Source organism: Meles meles, chromosome X, assembly GCF_922984935.1.
Source record: "Meles meles chromosome X, mMelMel3.1 paternal haplotype, whole genome shotgun sequence".
Classification (NCBI taxonomy): domain Eukaryota; kingdom Metazoa; phylum Chordata; class Mammalia; order Carnivora; family Mustelidae; genus Meles; species Meles meles.
This window is the reverse complement of record NC_060087.1, coordinates 15598266-15615534: the sequence shown is the minus strand read 5'-3', so window position 1 is coordinate 15615534 and position 17269 is coordinate 15598266. Positions and strand designations below refer to the sequence as shown.

The following is a 17269-nucleotide window of genomic DNA, read 5'->3' as shown; positions in this document are numbered from 1 at the left end:
CTTTTCTGTGCTTTTCTGGTTTCCATTTTCACGTAGGACTTGCGGCCCTTTTACATTACAGGATAAGAGCTCTGAAGTCTGACATTCAAGACAGGCCTTCTTCCCCGAGTGCTCAGAAATCATTTTCTCTCCGGTCGTATTTAACCACCTTTCATCTGCCGTAGATTCCGCCCCCACTCTGATGAGCTCGTTTGTTGACTGATTAAATGTTTGTGTTGTGATTTCTTTTAAAAAATAGGTTCTCTAGGAGGTCGAGGTGAAAGTCTCACTATGACATCTGTTGGCACGAGGTTTTACATGTTGCATTTGCTCCAAAGAATGAATTTATGAGGGGCGCCTGGGTGGCTCAGTGGGTTAAAGCCTCTGCCTTCGGCTTGGGTCATGATCCCGGGGTCCTGGGATCAAGCCCCGCATCGGGCTCTCTGCTCAGTGGGGAGCCTGCTTCCCTTCCTCTCTCTCTGGCTGCCTCTCTGCCTACCTGTGATCTCTGTCTGTCAAATAAATAAATAAAATCTTTTAAAAAAATAAAAAGAATGAATTTATGAAAACTGTGCTGGTACAGCCCACCTTTGCCACCTGCTGCTAGCCGCATATAAGAGGGAGAGCAGGCTACTGAGGCCCCTGGGCGTGTGTTTCTGTCGTGGCCTTCTTGCATAGAGTGCGGGCAGAGGGGCCGGGTGCGGGGAGAGCCCTGGGTGTCCTTGGTTAGTGACCGTTACTGAAACCCGTGGACAGTGAGGTTACGAACCCAGCATGCTCTGCTCTCCTGGGAGGTTCTGGAGATCCCAAGCTGCTGTTCGTGGAGGGGGCATCCTGCTGTTATTCCTGGAAGTCTTCAGAGGTGAAGCCCCCGGGAGAAACTCCTGCGGGTGGGGGGTTCTGTGTGAAACTTGTGCTGGGTCCCAGGGCAGGGGCTTGTAGATTTCGGAGGGCTTTGGGACCCCTTTGTCGATCTGGAGGAGGCTGCAGATCCCTTCTCAGCATAGATCTTAAAATGCTTAAATATACAAAGGATTGCAAAAGTGACGAATTGCACTGGAACATAGTTATGAAAATATGTTTTAAAGTTGTAATTTAGGAGTGGTGCCTGGAGGGGCTCAGTCGGTTAAGCGTCCTCCTTCGGCTTGGGTCGCGATCCCGGGGTCCTGTGATGGAGCCCCACATTGGGCTCCCTGCTCGGCGGGGAGTCTGCCTCTCCCTCTGCCTCTGCCCACTGCTCATTTTCTCTCTGCCAAATCAGTAAACTCTTTAAACATAAAGTTGTAGTCTATGTGGTGCTTTATTAATGTCTCCAATAATGAGATCAAAGAGCAGGTCTGAAAAAGCTCATGACTTTGGAGTAGTAATGGGTATGAAAGTTATTTTGAGATCTCTCTGCAGGAAGTGTAATGTGATGTGAAAAATTCTATGATTTCTATTAGGGACAAAGTCCTAGGTCCTGCTAAAACTAAGAGGTGTTACCTACATTCCTAATGGAAGGCAGTGTTACATTTCAGTTCAAAGTAAATGGTGACAAAGAAGTGATTCTCCTCTCGTTTAAGTTCACAGACTCCCAAGGATTACGAGATTCCAGGGTCAGAACTCCTGGTCCAGTCTAGAACTACTGAACACAGCTAATACTTACTGCATGCCCGCTATGCACCCTGGCCATGAGGCCTCTATCACCTGAGGAAGTTGACTGTAGTATCGTCCCCATTTTATTTATTATTTTTTAAAGATTTTATTTATTTATTTGCAGAGAGAGAGGTCACAAGGAGGCAGAGAGGCAGGCAGAGAGAGGCGGGGAAGCAGGCTCCATGCTGAGCAGAGAGTCCGATGCGGGGCTCGATCCCAGGACCCCGGGATCATGACGCGAGGCGAACACAGAGGCCCAACCAACTGAGCCACCCGGGCGCCCCTTGTCCCCATTTTAAAGATGAGGCCACTGAGATTTGGATACATAAGTACATGGCCCAGGGTCATTCATCTGCTGTGGAATGGAGCTGGGATTCAGTCCTTGGCTGTGCCAGTTCTCCACCATCTCGCTGTGCTCGAACAGACGTGGTACTTCCTCTCTCAGTGCTTAATATGGCATTTCGTCTTCCCCTAACTCAACCAATGGGGGAAAAAAACAACAACAACCCACTACCCAGCTCTGCTGAGATGACGGTGAAACCCCTTCAGGTGGGGTGTAAATTGCTCCGTCCTTTGCGACAGCGGCCCCTACGTACCAAGAGCCTCACCCTGACTCTGGTCATTTCATTCTTGGGAAAAGACCACAGTGTAAAAACACAAGGCTGTTCGTCTCCGTGAACGGTAAGAAGCTTCTCAGAAGAGGCTTAAATAACAAGGGAAAGGTTAAGTGCACGATAAATCTCACACGTGGTGTATTCGTCAAGCATTCAAAGTTACGGCGTTCGACCGTGCAAGTGTTCAGTCTCACCAGATCGTACTCCTGAAACTGACACTGTACGTTACCTACTGGAATTGAAATAAAAACGTAAAAAATGAAATCGGTGACTGGCAGAGGGGAAAAATTACGACATTCAAGACTGTATAATCAAACTTTTATAATGAGAGCCTCTTAAAAAGCACTTATTCTTTAACTTGCTGGTGCTGTAGCACAATCTGTTCACGGTGGTGAATCGGTACGTGGCAGCAGTTCTAGAAATCTCCATCGCTAAGTTAGGAACCGAAGACTTTGGAGGACGGACTCCTCCACTCGCTAACCTCCCAGGGTCCAAGACCAGTGGCTTTTACTCTGCCCTCTGACCTCACTTTACTGTATCAAAATCTTTCTTTTGGAGGTACTTGAAGAGTGTTTGGAATAAGGGTTTACATATTAATGGGCCTGGCGTACTCGTTCTGTTGCCCCATTATGTAGGAAACTAAGCTGCCCTTGTTGAATGTGTTTTAAAAAGCTGGATTCCTGAGATGTTTCCATTTATAAATGTAACAATTACAAATATACAAGCTGGGTTCGCTATTGGACATGTGTTATGCTAATCAATGTTTTTCTTTTTAATTTCTGGTCTCCCCACCAACAAAAGTCTGAATGTGCCCCATCATTTGAAGATGTTTGGGCCTATTCTTCTTCTTTGTAAGAACAAAAGAACCGCCCTCAAAAGCCTGTGCTTTCATTTGGAAGTTTATGAATTGCTTTTGTAAATGTAGCCATTAGTCCTCATTGCTTTCTGTAAAATTTCTTAAACTCTTGTACACTCCATGAGAGATTTTCTCAAAGGGAGTATTTTTGCTTTGCCAAGGCTCCAGATTCCTGCTGTCTCCTCAGTCCTGTTCATTCAGCTCGCTCAGTTGTTCGCAGAGGTCACGTATCCCCTCTCTTTCTCCTCATTTTTCTCTGACCGTGGCTGAACGTTTGCCCAAAGCATCGGGTCCCCTCCTGGCTACAGGCAGGTCTTTACGAGCCTCTGCCGCTCTCGCTCTGCCTGCGGGAGCCAGGATTTATTCGTCAAAGTCTTATTTCTTCACACCTCATTACTGAGGACTTGAGGAGGATGGGGACAGGGTTCACTCTCATGCTATTCGGAAGGAACGGGCTTGCTGAAGAAGGACGGTCAACAAGATTTCAGGCAGAGGGGGGTGGGGAAGCAGGCCCCCTGCTGAGCAGAGAGCCCCATGCGAGACTTGATCCCAGGACCCTGAGATCATGACCTGAGCCGAAGGCAGAGGCTTAACCCACTGAGCCACCCAGGCGCCCTGGAAAGAGTTTTAAGACCTGTGATACTTGTATCCAAAGAGCTGGAATTCTTGGCCCATCAGTTACCCGTCTTTTGGGGAGACACGGGGTTATTTAGTTGTAATGTCGGGAAATCTTTTTGTCAGGGTTGTTGCTCTCTATAATGTTCTGTCTTTTAAGCTGAGAGAAGAAAAGAAAAAGGTATACATTGATAGAGTTGGTTATATTAACATTTCCGTTGACCATTTCTGGTTCTTTTGGTTGGTTTCTATGGATTCCAGGTAACAAATGGCGCCCTTTCTTTGGGCCAGTACCACCTTATTTCTTACCGGTTAGTGTCAGATAAATTCCATTGCTGTGTGGTACAGTCCCCAACATAAGATTACGTTTGTCGCTTTGTGCAGTTGTCTTCTAAAATCAGTTAAGAGAAGAAAGAAGAGATTGACAATCCTATCTGTTCCTTTACTGGCGTTATTTGTTTTTGTCAAGTGAATGAGAATTAGTGTCTGGTGTTTCACACTTTCAGCCTGAAGAACTTGCTTTAGTAGCTTTCGTAACATGTGTCTTCTAGGAACAAATGATCTCCATGGTTGTTCATCTGAAAATGTCTTCATTTCACCTTCATTCTGAAAATCTAGCTTTGCGAGATAGAAGATTCTGGCTGACTTATTTTGTCTTTCGCCCTTTTGAATATGTCATCCTGCCGCCTTCTGGCTTCACTAATTACAAAGGAAAGTCCGCTGTTGATTTAATTGGAGTTCCCTTGTATGTGCTAAGACATTTTTTTCTTGCTCCTTTCAAGATTTTTTTAAAATTTCTTTTCAGCATAACAGAATTCATTGTTTATGCACCACACCGAGTGCTCCATGCAATACGTGCCCTCCCTAATACCCACCAACTGGCTCCCCCAGCCTCCCACCCCCTGCCCCTTCAAAACCCTCAGATTGTTTTTCAGAGTCCATAGTCTCTTATGGTTCATCTCCCCTTCGAATTTCCCTCAACTCCCTTCTCCTCTCCATCTCCCTATGTCCTCCATGTTATTTGTTATGCTCCACAAATAAGTGAAACCATATGATAATTGACTTTCTCTGCTTGACTTACTTCACTCAGCATAATCTCTTCCAGTCCCATCCATGTTGATACAAAAGTTGGGTATTCATCCTTTCTGATGGAGGCATAATACTCCATAGTGTATATGGACCACATCGTCCTTATCCATTCGTCCGTTGAAGGGCATCTTGGTTCTTTCCATAGTTTGGTGACTGTGTCCCTTGCTGCTATGAACATTGGGGTACAGATGGCCCTTCTTTTCACTACATCTGTATCTTTGGAGTAAATACCCAGTAGTGTAATTGCAGGGTCATAAGGAAGCTCTATTTTTAATTTCTTGAGGAATCTCCACACTGTTCTCCAAAGTGGCTGCACCAACTTGCATTCCTACCAACAGTGTAAGAGGTTCCCCTTTCTCCACATCCTCTCCAACACACGTTGTTTCCTGTCTTGCTAATTTTGGCCATTCTAACTGGTGTGAGGTGGTATCTCAATGTGGTTTTAATTTGAATCTCCCTGATGGCTAGTGATGATGAACATTTTTTCATGTGTCTGATAGCCATTTGTATGTCTTCATTGGAGAAGTGTCTGTTCATGTCTTCTGCCCATTTTTTGACATGATTATCTGTTTTGTGTGTGTTGAGTTTGAGGAGTTCTTTATAGATCCTGGATATCAACCTTTTGTCTGTACTGTCATTTGCGAATATCTTCTCCCATTCCGTGGGTTGCCTTTTTGTTTTGTTGACTGTTTCCTTTGCTGTGCAGAAGCTTTTGATCTTGACGAAGTCCCAAAAGTTCATTTTCGCTTTTGTTTCCTTTGCCTTTGGAGACATATCTTGAAAGAAGTTGCTGTGGCTGATATCGAAGAGGTTACTGCCTATGTTCTCCTCTAGGATTCTGATGGATTCCTGTCTCACGTTGAGGTCTTTTATCCATTTCGAGTTTATCTTTGTGTACGGTGTAAGAGAATGGTCGAGTTTCATTCTTGTACATATAGCTGTCCAATTTTCCCAATCCTTTCAAGATTTTTGTCTTTGAAAATGCCGACTGGTGTTTATCTTGGTATGGGTCTGTCAGTTTATCCAGGGGGAAGTTCATTAAATTCCTTGGCTATGTAGATTCATTTACTCACGTTTAAGAAGTTTTCAGGAATTATTTCTATGGATATTTTTCTGCTCCTTTCTCTCCTGTCCTTATGGAACTCCCATAATATGACATGTATGTTGTGCACTGGAGGGTGTCCCAGATTTCTCTGAGGTTCTTGTCCTTCTTCTTCATTCTTTCTTCTCTCTGTTCCTCACATTACACCGTTGGTCTCTGTGCAAGTTTGCTGATTCTTTCTTCCACGCAGATTGTCCTATTGGGTCCCTTCAGTGAATTTTTGATTTTGATTATGTGTACTTTTGAACACCAGAAATTCCATTTGCTTCTTTTTTGTGACTTCTGTCTCTTCACTGATACTTTCTATTTGATGAGATATCGTCGTCATACCTTTAATTCTCTCAGCATTTCATGTGTCCTTTAGTTCTTGGAGCATCTTTATAATAGCTGTTGTCCAGTCTTTGTTTCCTGAGTCTTGCACCTGGGGCCTTCCAAAGTCCGATGCTCTCACCTGCTGTTTTTCCTATACATGGGTCATACTGTCCTATTCCTGGGCATGCTTTGTTTCTTTTTCGTTGAAAAGTGGACATTTTATTTTTTAAAAAAGATTTTATTTATTTGAGGGGCACCTGGATGGCTCAGTTGTTAAGGTCTGCTTTCAGCTCAGGTCGTGATCCCAGGGTCCTGGGTTCGAGCCCCACATCAGGCTCCCTGCCCAGCATGATGCCTGCTTCTCCCTCTCCCACTCCCCCTGCTTGTGTTCCCTCTCTTGCTGGCTCTCTCTGTGTGTCAAATAAATAAATATAATCTTAAAAAAAAAAGATTTTAGGGGTTCCTGGGTGGCTCTGTGGGTTAAGCATCTGCCTTCGGCTCAGGTCATGATCTCAGGGTCCTGGAATCAAGCCCTGCATCGGACTCTCTGCTCTGGTGGGAGGCCTACTTCCCCTTCTCTCTCTGCCTGCCTCTCTGCCTACTTGTGATCTCTCTGTCAAATAAATAAAATGTTTTTTAAAAAAGATTTTATTTATGAGAGAGTGAGCACAAGAAGGGGCAAGCAGGCAGACAGAGAGGGAAAAGCAGGCTACGCACTGAGCAGGGAGCCTGACACGGGGCTCCATCCCAGGATCCTGGAATACATGACCTGAGCCAAAGACAGATGCTTAATGACCGAGCCACCCAGGCGCCCTGAAAAGTGAACATTTCAGATAATGCAATAGAGCAACTCGAGATACTGAGCTCTTTCCCTCCTGTCTGTGGAGCTTGTTTCTGTTGCTGGCCGGTCCGTTGAGTGACTTGATGACACTAGTTCAGCAGAGTCTTTTTGCCGCACAGTGCGCAGCCTCTGGTGCCGCTCCATGGCGGCCACAGCGCTGGGCATGCACACGGCTGCTCTGACCCTCCCACCCCCACTCAGGGGTGACGGGGCTTGCATTCTTCCTGTGTTGAGAATAGACCCAAGCTGTCAGTTGATGCGTGTGTTTCTGACTATGTCCTGGGATGTAAGCTTTCCACAGCCTGAGATCATTAAAGTGGGGCTCCTTTGCAGGGACAGTCATCAAGGCCCGTCTTCAGGGTTTCGTCTGATCTCCGGAAGGCTCTTCTTAGCTCGGTCTGCCCTGTTGCTCTTTGAGAAATGAGCTGGTCTGCCTTCGACCTATTGCTGTCTTAGAATTACCAACTTCTTCATTTCCTGCCGCAGGAATCTCCCTGGTTTGTGATGGTGCCCGTAAGGTTGGCCTTCCTGTGTTGTGTGTCCTCTGGTCCACTTCTGGAGGGCCGCAGAGCTCTCCGTTCTTACAGGATGCCTCTAGCCCCAGGCAGAGCCTCCGCACCCCTGCTCCAGAGCGGGCAGCGGGGGATACAGCCTGACTCGCACCTGCTCTAGAGGGAGGTGCCGCGCGACCGTGGCAGCCCCTGATCTTCTCAGCTTCACCTCTCCCGACAGGGAACCTTTACTCCTTGTAATCTGGGACAAAAGGTGATCAGGGCCCAGTTTTTGGCCTATTCTGCCTACATGTGGGAACTGGGCAGGGAAATGGAACTCTGGTTCTCTCTGTCTCTCTCTCTTTAAAAGATTTTATCTATTTATTTGACAGAGAGTGAGCACAAGCAGGGGGAGCAGCAGGCAGAGGGAGAAGCAGGCTCCCCGCTGAGCATGGAGCCCCGAGCAGGACTCGATCCTGGGACCCCGGGACCGTGATCTGACTTGAAGGGAGCCACTTAACCCACTGAGTCCACTGGTCCTCTTGCCACACTTGCTTGGAACAGAGCTGCTCCAGCCTGGGCTGTGGTGAATGACGGTGCTGGTGGCCTGGCCAAGGAGAAACTGTCACCCGAGGCTAGAGCTTGTGGGGTAAAAGGGAGCCCCTTCTTCTTGCCTGTCCCCACCCAGGGTAGCATTTCTGTCACTCTGGGCTGGAGGATGGGGAGGAGCAGGTTATCCAATGCTAGAGTGCCGCTGTTCTTACCAAGATGAGTTGATTTTCTTGAATAAATGTGTCTCTCTTTGCTGTATGCTCTTCAGACGATTCATAGAGACTTAAAATGTTAATTTTGTTGGCTGATTAGGGCTCTTCTTCTGGGGAGGTAATCTGAGAAGCTTCTCACCCCACCCCACCCCCAAACTAGCTCTAACTTTTTGAAAAAAAAAAATAAACTCCGTTTTTGCACAGATATTTGATCTTCTAGACCTCGCTGATGCACACGGTCTTCCTCCTCTGTCTGCAATCAGAAGGGTTTTACCATAAACTCAGCCTATTGCCCGTGGAAAAACAAGCAGTTTAACCTTCTGATTGCATAAAAGGCATTGAATTTACTTCAGTAACATGGCTTTGTATTATAGATGGAGAAATTTGTCTCTAACCTACCCAAACCTTACTTTGCTGCACAGTACGAGTCTGTGTTTGAGATTTTGAAGATAATTCCAGGAAGGGAAGGATCTTTGTTCCCCCGGTGCAGGCAATTCCCAGTGATTTCTGGGAAGTAGCTGGAATTTTCTCCCTGACCCCAGTTAGCACCCACACACCTGAATTTTTGCCACTTCTGTTTATAACACACTGGTATCTGTATTTTGAGGGATTTAACCCCAATATCTGGTGCCCCCAGGGATGGTCTCCAGCTGCTCTTCTGGGTAAGTATTCTCAGAAAAGCCTGTTTTCAGAAATAATAATACAGGAATAATAGTATATCACGGAGCTTAATGTAAGGTGAGGGCTGCCGCCTGTTTTCGTGTGACCACTCAGTTCCGAGTGCTTCTTGTGTGTTTATTTAAATGATGGGGGAAAGTCAGAAGATGAAGAGTATCTCAGGACATGTGAGAATATGAAATGCAGGTTTGTGTCCATAAATGAACTTTGGTGGGGACGGAGTTCTGCTCACACGGTCATGTGTTGTCTCAGGTGCTCTGATGGGAGAGTTGAGTGGTTACCACAGTGACTGGCCCACAGAATGCCCAGTCCTTCCCGTCTGGTTTTTTACGGAGCAAGTTTGCCGACCCAGTGTGAAATATGTTTGAAGGGAGCAGCATGAGTAATTTTTTCGTAATGAAATATTTTAGGGCCTAACAACCATGTCTCAGTACGACGTAGAGGCCCGACAGGGTACAAAAGAGAGTTACAGGACAAGTTGTTAGTTGGGCTTCAGGTGGAAATAAGCGTGCCGCCTGTTCTGTAACAAAGCTCATTCACAAGGGAAACTTGAAAGCCTAGGTCACGTGGGTATTTGAGATGAGCTCCCCAGTGGTGCTGGTTTTCCCACGGCTTCGGTTTGATCTGAGATGCAGCATTCTGATTGTGTTTTCTGTAATTACTGAGTTTCTTTCTAATTGAGAAGAAGCTGTCTTCCTTATGTGGTCTCTTGTTTTTGGAGAGAACGTGCTTCCCAAGGTTATGTCTATATTAATCTAAAACCCTCAGATAATTCCACTGACTGAGTTTTAAAAAATTAAAGAGAAATTAGATGAAATATTTCTGGCATGATAGACATTGTTGAAAAGCAAGCGAAGAGCTAGGAGTTTAAAAGTCTGGAGTTTTAAGCTAGTTGCTTTTGGGGGCAGTGTAGACAAAAGCTTGACTGATAAAAGAATGTCCTGTAAGAATGTATTTTAATCTTCCAGATGTGCTAAAAGTTGAGCATGATTCACTGCTTTTAGGAGTGGTGTTTATGCTTTGCAAAGGATCGTGATTCATAGTCAAATTGTATTTAGTTCTTAGATACTGTTTTACCTGAGCAGTAGTTGGCATAATAAAACGTTAGCATCCTTTTTTAAAACATCTCCAGGATTAGTCATATTTATTGATATCTGTTCCCTGCAAGACAGTTTTTACTCAACAAAGTTTATAATCGTTCACCTGCGGTTCAGTGGTCCAGCAACAGGGCTTTCCCATCCATGCTGAAAGAAAGATCTGCCTTTCCTTTGCCGTTCTTGCTTATCAGTGCGTTCAAGCTTCCTCTTATTTGGGAGGGGGACAGGTGGTGAAATGACGTCATTTCCATGACTTAAAAACCCTAAAATCTCTGCCAGGGAAATTCAGAGACATACACAGATCAGTTCAACCTCCGAAACCAAATTTTTGTGTTTGGGCTTGTGGGCTTCCGGGGCTTCCGGTCTTGTGCCTAGAAGATTCCTCGTCCTGTCACACATGCCATTACTCATTCTCTAGCGCTTTCTCCTTCCCTGTCCTACCAGTTTCCGCCTGCCCAAATCCACGGCTGAGCTTCTGCATCGATGACTTTGTGACGCATTTCTGTTTCTGTTTTCCAGGCATCTAGTGGAAATTACTATTTCATCCCGTACATCATGACACCGTGCGCTGATTATTTTTGCTGTGAGAGTGACGCTCAGAGGCGTGCCTCCGAGTACATGCAGCCCAACTGGGACACCATCCTGGGTCCGCTGTGTGTGCCCCTGGTGGACAGGTTTATTAGCCTCCTCAAGGACATCCACGTGACCTCATGGTAATTCCCATTCACAGTCAGCCACCTTGGGAGCTTTGCCCGAATTTTCCCTTTGCGTTCGTGGAGGCAGAGGACTCTTAGGAGACCGTAAGGCCCAGAGAATGGGGAACTCCAGCCAGTCCGTTCTAAGTGCCCACAGACTCTGTTGTTGTTCCTTGCTACCTCGTTAAGTTGAGCCTTTGAGGCATAGCCAAAAGAGAATAAAAGTGGAGTTTTAGCAGGTGAGGGCTGAGCCCGAGTCTGGCCCCATCCAGCTTCCTGTGTGACTTTGATAAAGAATTCTGTGTAGCCGTTGTCTCATCTAGAAAATAAGGACGTCAAGTCACTGTTTTGATGCTCTTTCAACCCTGAGAGTCCGTGTTTTAAGATCCTTTCCAAACAGGATTTTGTCTCCCCCTGTCCCCAACCCCATGCAGCTGTTGGCGGCGGTTAAAATGGCTCAGCAGGGTCACTCGGATCGTGAGGGTCTCGCGTGGAGTCAAGCCACAGGACGTCCTGACCTCAGGACGTCTTGGGATGTGTTCTTTGCAGATTTTGTCCTTTGTGGAGAAGGTGGGGAACACTCATTCAGAGGTGGGCAGGTCTGGGTCTGAGTCCTGGGTCAGACGATGCCGCACTTGGCAGCCTCCTGGCCGTCCGCTCACCTGTCTGAGCCTCCGTGCTCGGGAGGCTGGCCTCGAAGGTGTTCTGGTTCTCAGAGTTGGAGGCCCGAGGGTAGCCGCTAGACCAAAGGATCCAGTCATGGTGCTCGCGGCCAGGTTTAAGGATTTCATTTAAGTGATGTCACAAGAAGGATCTGTCCTTCCAAGACAGATGAAAATCCAGAGCCCCGGGTGGATTGGCTTTAAATGGAAAGGCCCCCACATCCCGCTGTGGCTCAGATGGTGGCTTCCCCCACTGTGACGTGTCAGTGTCGTGTTGGTCTGAGGTACACGCTTGCTAACAGCCTGTTCCTTTACTATCCTGTCATCTCTTGCTTGGACACAGAGTCTCTTTTACGCCCCTTCATGGGGAAACGAGACGAGAAACCGAGGTCTTTGTGACCCCATGCTGGTGCGGACAGCAGACGGGGGACCTGCAGTGGCGCGTTCGTGCAGAGCCTCACGCAGTCCCACCTTGTCGCCCAATGAGCATCTTAGTGACATTTGGGGAGAAAGCTCTTCAACTATTAGCTTTTCGGGTCTGACAAGGAAATGGGCTGGCTTGAGTCTGCCATCCGAGCAAGGCCTTGTAAGAAGTGGACTCGTGTTCGTTTTTCATGAAATGTGTGTGTGTTGTCAGCAGGAAAACACCTGCTCTGATGTGGTGTGATTTCAGAGGACTCGAAATACCTGTTGGTCACTTCCGCCCCTCGAATGCTTAGTGAGAGGGTACGCAGGGCTTCTGGTTTGAAACACCTGGAAGAGGGAGGCCAGATAAGTTTTTCGCTCAGGTGTCAGCTCTCCAAGATGGGCAGAGGCCGCCTATAGCCTTGTGCCGAAGAGGGGTTTGAAGCCACTTCCAAGTTCACATCAGTTAGCGACATCCTCCCTCATTACCGCGGGCGGAGACGGCTGCATGTGTGGTGCATAGATGATATCCCCAAGTCAGTGTTTTGTTTATTTACTTACAAGTTCTAGCTCTTGTGAGGTTTCTCAGTTCATTAAAACCAGTGTTCAGAATTAGCTTTGAAAACAAGACCAAAGTCTAACTTTTCACTTGCCAGGCTAGATTAATAATGCTTTAATATCTTTGACGCCTTTATCATCCACCAAACAGACAGTGGCTGTCACCCAACTTAATGACTCCGAAGACTCAGAGAATTTTAAACACTGGCAGAATCTGCCTATTTGCTCATTGGGTTGATAAGCAGTAGACAAACAAAGTAAAAAAAAAAAAAAAAAGTAACGCACTGACCATTCGATGTCAGAGTTCTTTCTGTGGGGCGAGACTTCCTTCTTTAAATGTTAATTGAGGTCCTATTTTGAGCATTCACATTTACTTGGCATCATTTTAAAACTATTAAAAGTAAGTAACATTCCTTCTTAAGTATTTGTCTTTCTCTGAAGACTGTTAAATTGAGCCTGCTCTTTTTTTTTAAAAAAAAAGATTTTATTTATTTATTTGACAGACAGACCACAAGTAGGCAGAGAGGCAGGCAGAGAGAGAGGAAGGGAAGCAGGCTCCCCGCTGAGCAGCGAGCCCGATGCGGGGCTCGATCCCAGGACCTTGGGATCATGACCTGAGCCAAAGGCAGGGGCCCTAACCCACTGAGCCACCCAGGCGCCCCTCTTTTTTTTTTTTTTTAAGGTTTATTTCTTTTAGAGAGAGACAGGGTGGGTGGGAGGGGCAGAGGGAGAGAGACAAAGTCTTCAGCAGACTGTCCACTGAGCACAGAGCCTGATGCGATGCGGGGCTCCGTCCCACGACCCTGAGATCATGACGAGCCTGCCCTCTTTTTCTCATGAACAGCTTAGTTTTCCTCTCTACAGCAAAGTCCTCTCTGCCACTTAACCGGTTGATGGCAGATTACTGCTTGGCAGTGTCCGTTCTCCATTAAAACATTACTTGGAAAGTAGGCCACATATTTAAATCCATTCTTGGTCATTGCAAGTTGGCCTCTGTACACCAAATTGGATCATTTGCGAAGGTTTTAAACCAAGTACCAGATACTAGCATTGGTTCTCTGAGAGGCTACAGTGAGAGATTGTGGTGTGGACTTGAGCCGCTTTAAATGTTTGTATGTATCGCTATTATCATCATCATCTAGATGCTTCCAGGAAGGAAGTTGTGTTTTGTGTTGGAAAAGCCTTCTGCCAGTCGAAAATGAGCGGAGGAGTGGGAGTGAAAGGCAGAGATTGTGCGAAGGCTTCCAGGCACAGCCTCTGGGATTTGCTCGCGGACACACCCAGTTTCAGGCTCTTGGCCGAGTGGAAAAAGCTTTGTGATTTCTAGGTGGGGATCCCTGATAGATTGACAACGGTCAGCTTGGAAAATACTTCCAAGGTCCTAACGAGCTGCATTTGTTGATGTGGAGTGGTTGGTTGCCACAGACGGTGACTAGCAGGTAGGACCTGTCTCCTGTCAGTGCTGGTGCGGGGAGGCTCGGGCCTGGGAGAGGCCCCCGTGTGTCCAGCTCTGTCACGGTTATAAGAACCAAGGTGCTTTGAGCTGCCGAAGAAAACAGAGTCCCAGATGCAGGTAGATGCGCCCAGAAGTTGTCCTACTTCCCTCTCCAGCGCTTACTACAAAGAAACCTTGTTAAACGACATCCGGAGAGCCCGGGAAAAATACCAGGGCGACGAACTGGCGAAGGAGCTGGCTCGGATCAGGCTTCGCTTGGACAACACCGAGGTTCTGACCGCGGACATCATCGTGAATTTGCTGCTGTCCTACCGCGACATCCAGGTACAAGCCCCCTTCCCGGAGGCTAGCGCGTGCGGAGCGCTTCCTTGGCCAGAGGAATTCAGTCCTCACGGGGAGCACTCTTCTACCAGGCGGTGGTTAGTTAACTGGCCTATAGACAAAAGACGTATGTGGCCGGGTCATAGGTCCCCTAGCGTATCTGCTGTGCTGGTAACATTGCAGGTTTTGTCATATCAGACGGCCACTCTGGCCAAACCTCATTCACAGTACGGCTCAATAAGAGGAGCTTAGAATCTAACAGTTTAGATGCACTTGAGGTGAGGCATGGTTTCAAGCTCTTGGCAAATCCTCATTCACTTCATCCTCTCCCCGAGCTTATGGGATGAATACTCTGATTATCCCCGTTTTATAAATGAGGCACAGAGAAGTTAAGTAAGTTGTCCAAGGTCACACAGCAGTTAACAAAGTCAAGATTCAACTGAGTCAAGGTTGTCCTTGCTCTTTGCCCATCTTCTGTGCTACTTTCTTTAGGGCTTTGTCATTTTCTTCTTTGCGGATCACCGGCCATCAGTGACAGGGGGAGGAGGAGTAGCAGAGGCGCGTCTAGGAGCCAGGGCATGCAGAAGTTCACTCTAAAACAGGCATCGGGGCCTCACGAGGAGTGCTGGAGACCGACTCTATGGGATGCGGTACCATGAAGGAAATGGAGTGCTTCCTCCCTCCAAGTTAAAGGCTGTCAAGCCATGTATAGGGATGCCTTGATGAGGGGGGTGGAGGGAACGCAGGACACTGTGCCTTCCGTGCAGATTTCTACAAAGCCGTATTGGAGGTTGTTGACAACAGGTCTTTAAATCAAATTGAGAGAGGCACCCAGTTATGACCTGAACAAAGAAGAGTGGACTGCTGGGGTCTGCGAGCCCTGCTGATAAACAGGTGCATCTAATTGACTTTAATAGCAGATGCTATTAGGGATTTTGACAATGACCAACTGATGGCTCCCGGGGAGAAGAGAATGCAAGTGACCTTTTTTTTTTTTTTTTTTTTTGAAGTCTTTCTTCCCCTGAGCTTCTGGCTTCCTTCTGTCCTGGCCTTCACGCCTCTCTTGTTTTTATAACCTTCCATTGGTAGGACTCTCAGGCCCAGAGGTAAGCCAGAAGCTTCTTGGAATACACTGCTGCCTTTCCTTGAGCTCAGAACAGGCGTGCGGGATCTCAGTGGGCAGCCCTTGTCACTGAACTGTGGCTGCCTGGCAGCGAGGTGGCCCGTCACCGTGACTGGAAGCCTGGCTGAAAGGGTAGCAGATGGCACGGCTCAGAGGGGACCCAGCTGAGACGAACACAGTAGCAATGTTTCCCTGGGTAATTATGCAGTGTAGAACTCTGGTTCTCAACCAGAGGACTTGTGGCTGTGTCTGGAGACCTTGTCGGTTTTCACAGCTCAGGGGCAAGGGGAAGGTGCTGTTTCACCTCCCAGAGTGCCCAGGCCAGCCCCCACAAGCGAGAAGGATCCAGCCCCAAAAGGTCAGTAGTGCCAAGGTGGAGAAATCCTGGTTTAGATGAATTCAGTTATTTGTGGCCAAATGGGAAGGACCTGGCGTGTTTGCTCTCTTCCCGTGCTCAGTGACTGTAAGATTTCCTGTGTGTTTATCTCTCACTTATTTCTACCCACAGCCCCGCTCGTGCTGTTAAGTCTCCGGTGCTCACAGCATGGGATCTTTTTCTGGGCTGCCGGACTCACCTGCTTCATCCTCTTGATCCTTTTGTGGCCTCTAATAGCAGGGATTCTTGGTCTGCCTTCTCTCTTGTTCACTTTGGGTTGTTTGGTTTTTGTTTTTGTTTTATCTTATTCCTATTGTGTTACAGGCTACAAATAACTTCAGTAAACGTTTTCTCTGTAGGGAAAGGCTTGTATTTAAATGCTCAGGCAGTCTTAGGTTGATAACTGTCCAGAAGAATTTGCGAAGAGCTGTGTGTCACCTGATTTTCTCACCCTGGGACCTCTTGCCAACAGGACTATGACGCCATGGTGAAGCTGGTGGAGACCTTGGAAATGCTGCCCACGTGTGACTTGGCTGACCAGCATAATATTAAATTCCACTATGCGTTTGCACTGAACAGGTAAGAAAGAGTGAGAGTGGACGTATAGAATTTTGAAACTTGCTGCCTATCCAGTTCTTCTTTCATTCTGCCCTCACTGAGTCTGAGCCAGATCGGGTGCTAAAAGGCCAAGGTTATGAAAAAGGGCAAGGCATCTGATCTTGGGGTTCAGGGATTTTGTGTTTGGAATATATACTCCAGCCGTGAGGTCGGAGGAATAAATGCTTTGATGAGGGTTTGCCCCACATGCTGTGGAAGCCTAGCAGGGGGAGGAAGTCCTTCCACCTGGGGCTTTTAAAGCATCTTCCCTGGGGGTTGGGTTTGGAATTCGTGGTAAGAATTACCTCATGCGCAGAAGAGAGTGTGGGATGTGGCTGGCGAAGAGGCCGTTCTCCTCGGCCAGAGCAGAAATGGGAGCCTAGTGTTCTTCGTGTGCAGCGGGCCTCCGGGGAACGTGTAAGGCCACTAGAGTGCAGTTTGCCGGGGAAGCACACGCGCGCCCTGAGGCTAAGTGCGGAGGCTGCGGCTGTGTCTTGAAAGGACCTCTTATGCCCCAATAAGGGGTTGATAGTATCTTGTGGACTGTGCGGGGCGAGGTTAAGCAACTAGATGACTGTTGTAGGATAGAAGAGGGTGCTCTCTTCATTTCCTGGTATAGAATGAATTTGGAAGGCAAAATACTGGGCTAGATGGAGTTGGCGAGACGTAGAAATTCCAGCCTGGAGACCAGGAGCCTCAAGAGGTTGTGTGCCGAGGGGTTGAGGGTTGGTATTAGTTAAGATGCTGTAACAAAGGGACCCCGAGTGCAGTGGTTTGAGTAAGACGGAAATTGCTCTCCCACCTACCAGTGTAGCAGTGAGTGGGCCAGACAAGTGGCTTAGCCCTGCTCTGGGAGTTGTTCGGGGACCTGGTTTCTGACCATTTTGTAGCTCCTGAATTTGCAAAAATGTTAACGTCTTCTGGTTGAAGCTAGGTCACTGCTGGTCTGTATTCCAGCCCTTGCAAAGGGAGAAAAGACTGAGAGCTCAGGACAATTTCCTTT

At 47.4% G+C, this 17269-nt stretch overlaps 1 protein-coding gene across 2 annotated transcripts in view; it reads left to right on the top strand.

Annotated features, from left to right (window-relative positions):
- Positions 1-17269, top strand: part of MAP3K15 (mitogen-activated protein kinase kinase kinase 15) — a 123063-nt gene that overhangs the window by 33937 nt on the left and 71857 nt on the right. For both annotated transcript variants that reach the window (XM_045994893.1, XM_045994892.1), the window contains exons 4-6: positions 10593-10786; positions 14005-14173; positions 16142-16248. In XM_045994893.1, the coding sequence (XP_045850849.1) occupies positions 10593-10786; positions 14005-14173; positions 16142-16248 (470 nt within the window). The remainder of the gene's footprint in view (positions 1-10592; positions 10787-14004; positions 14174-16141; positions 16249-17269) is intronic.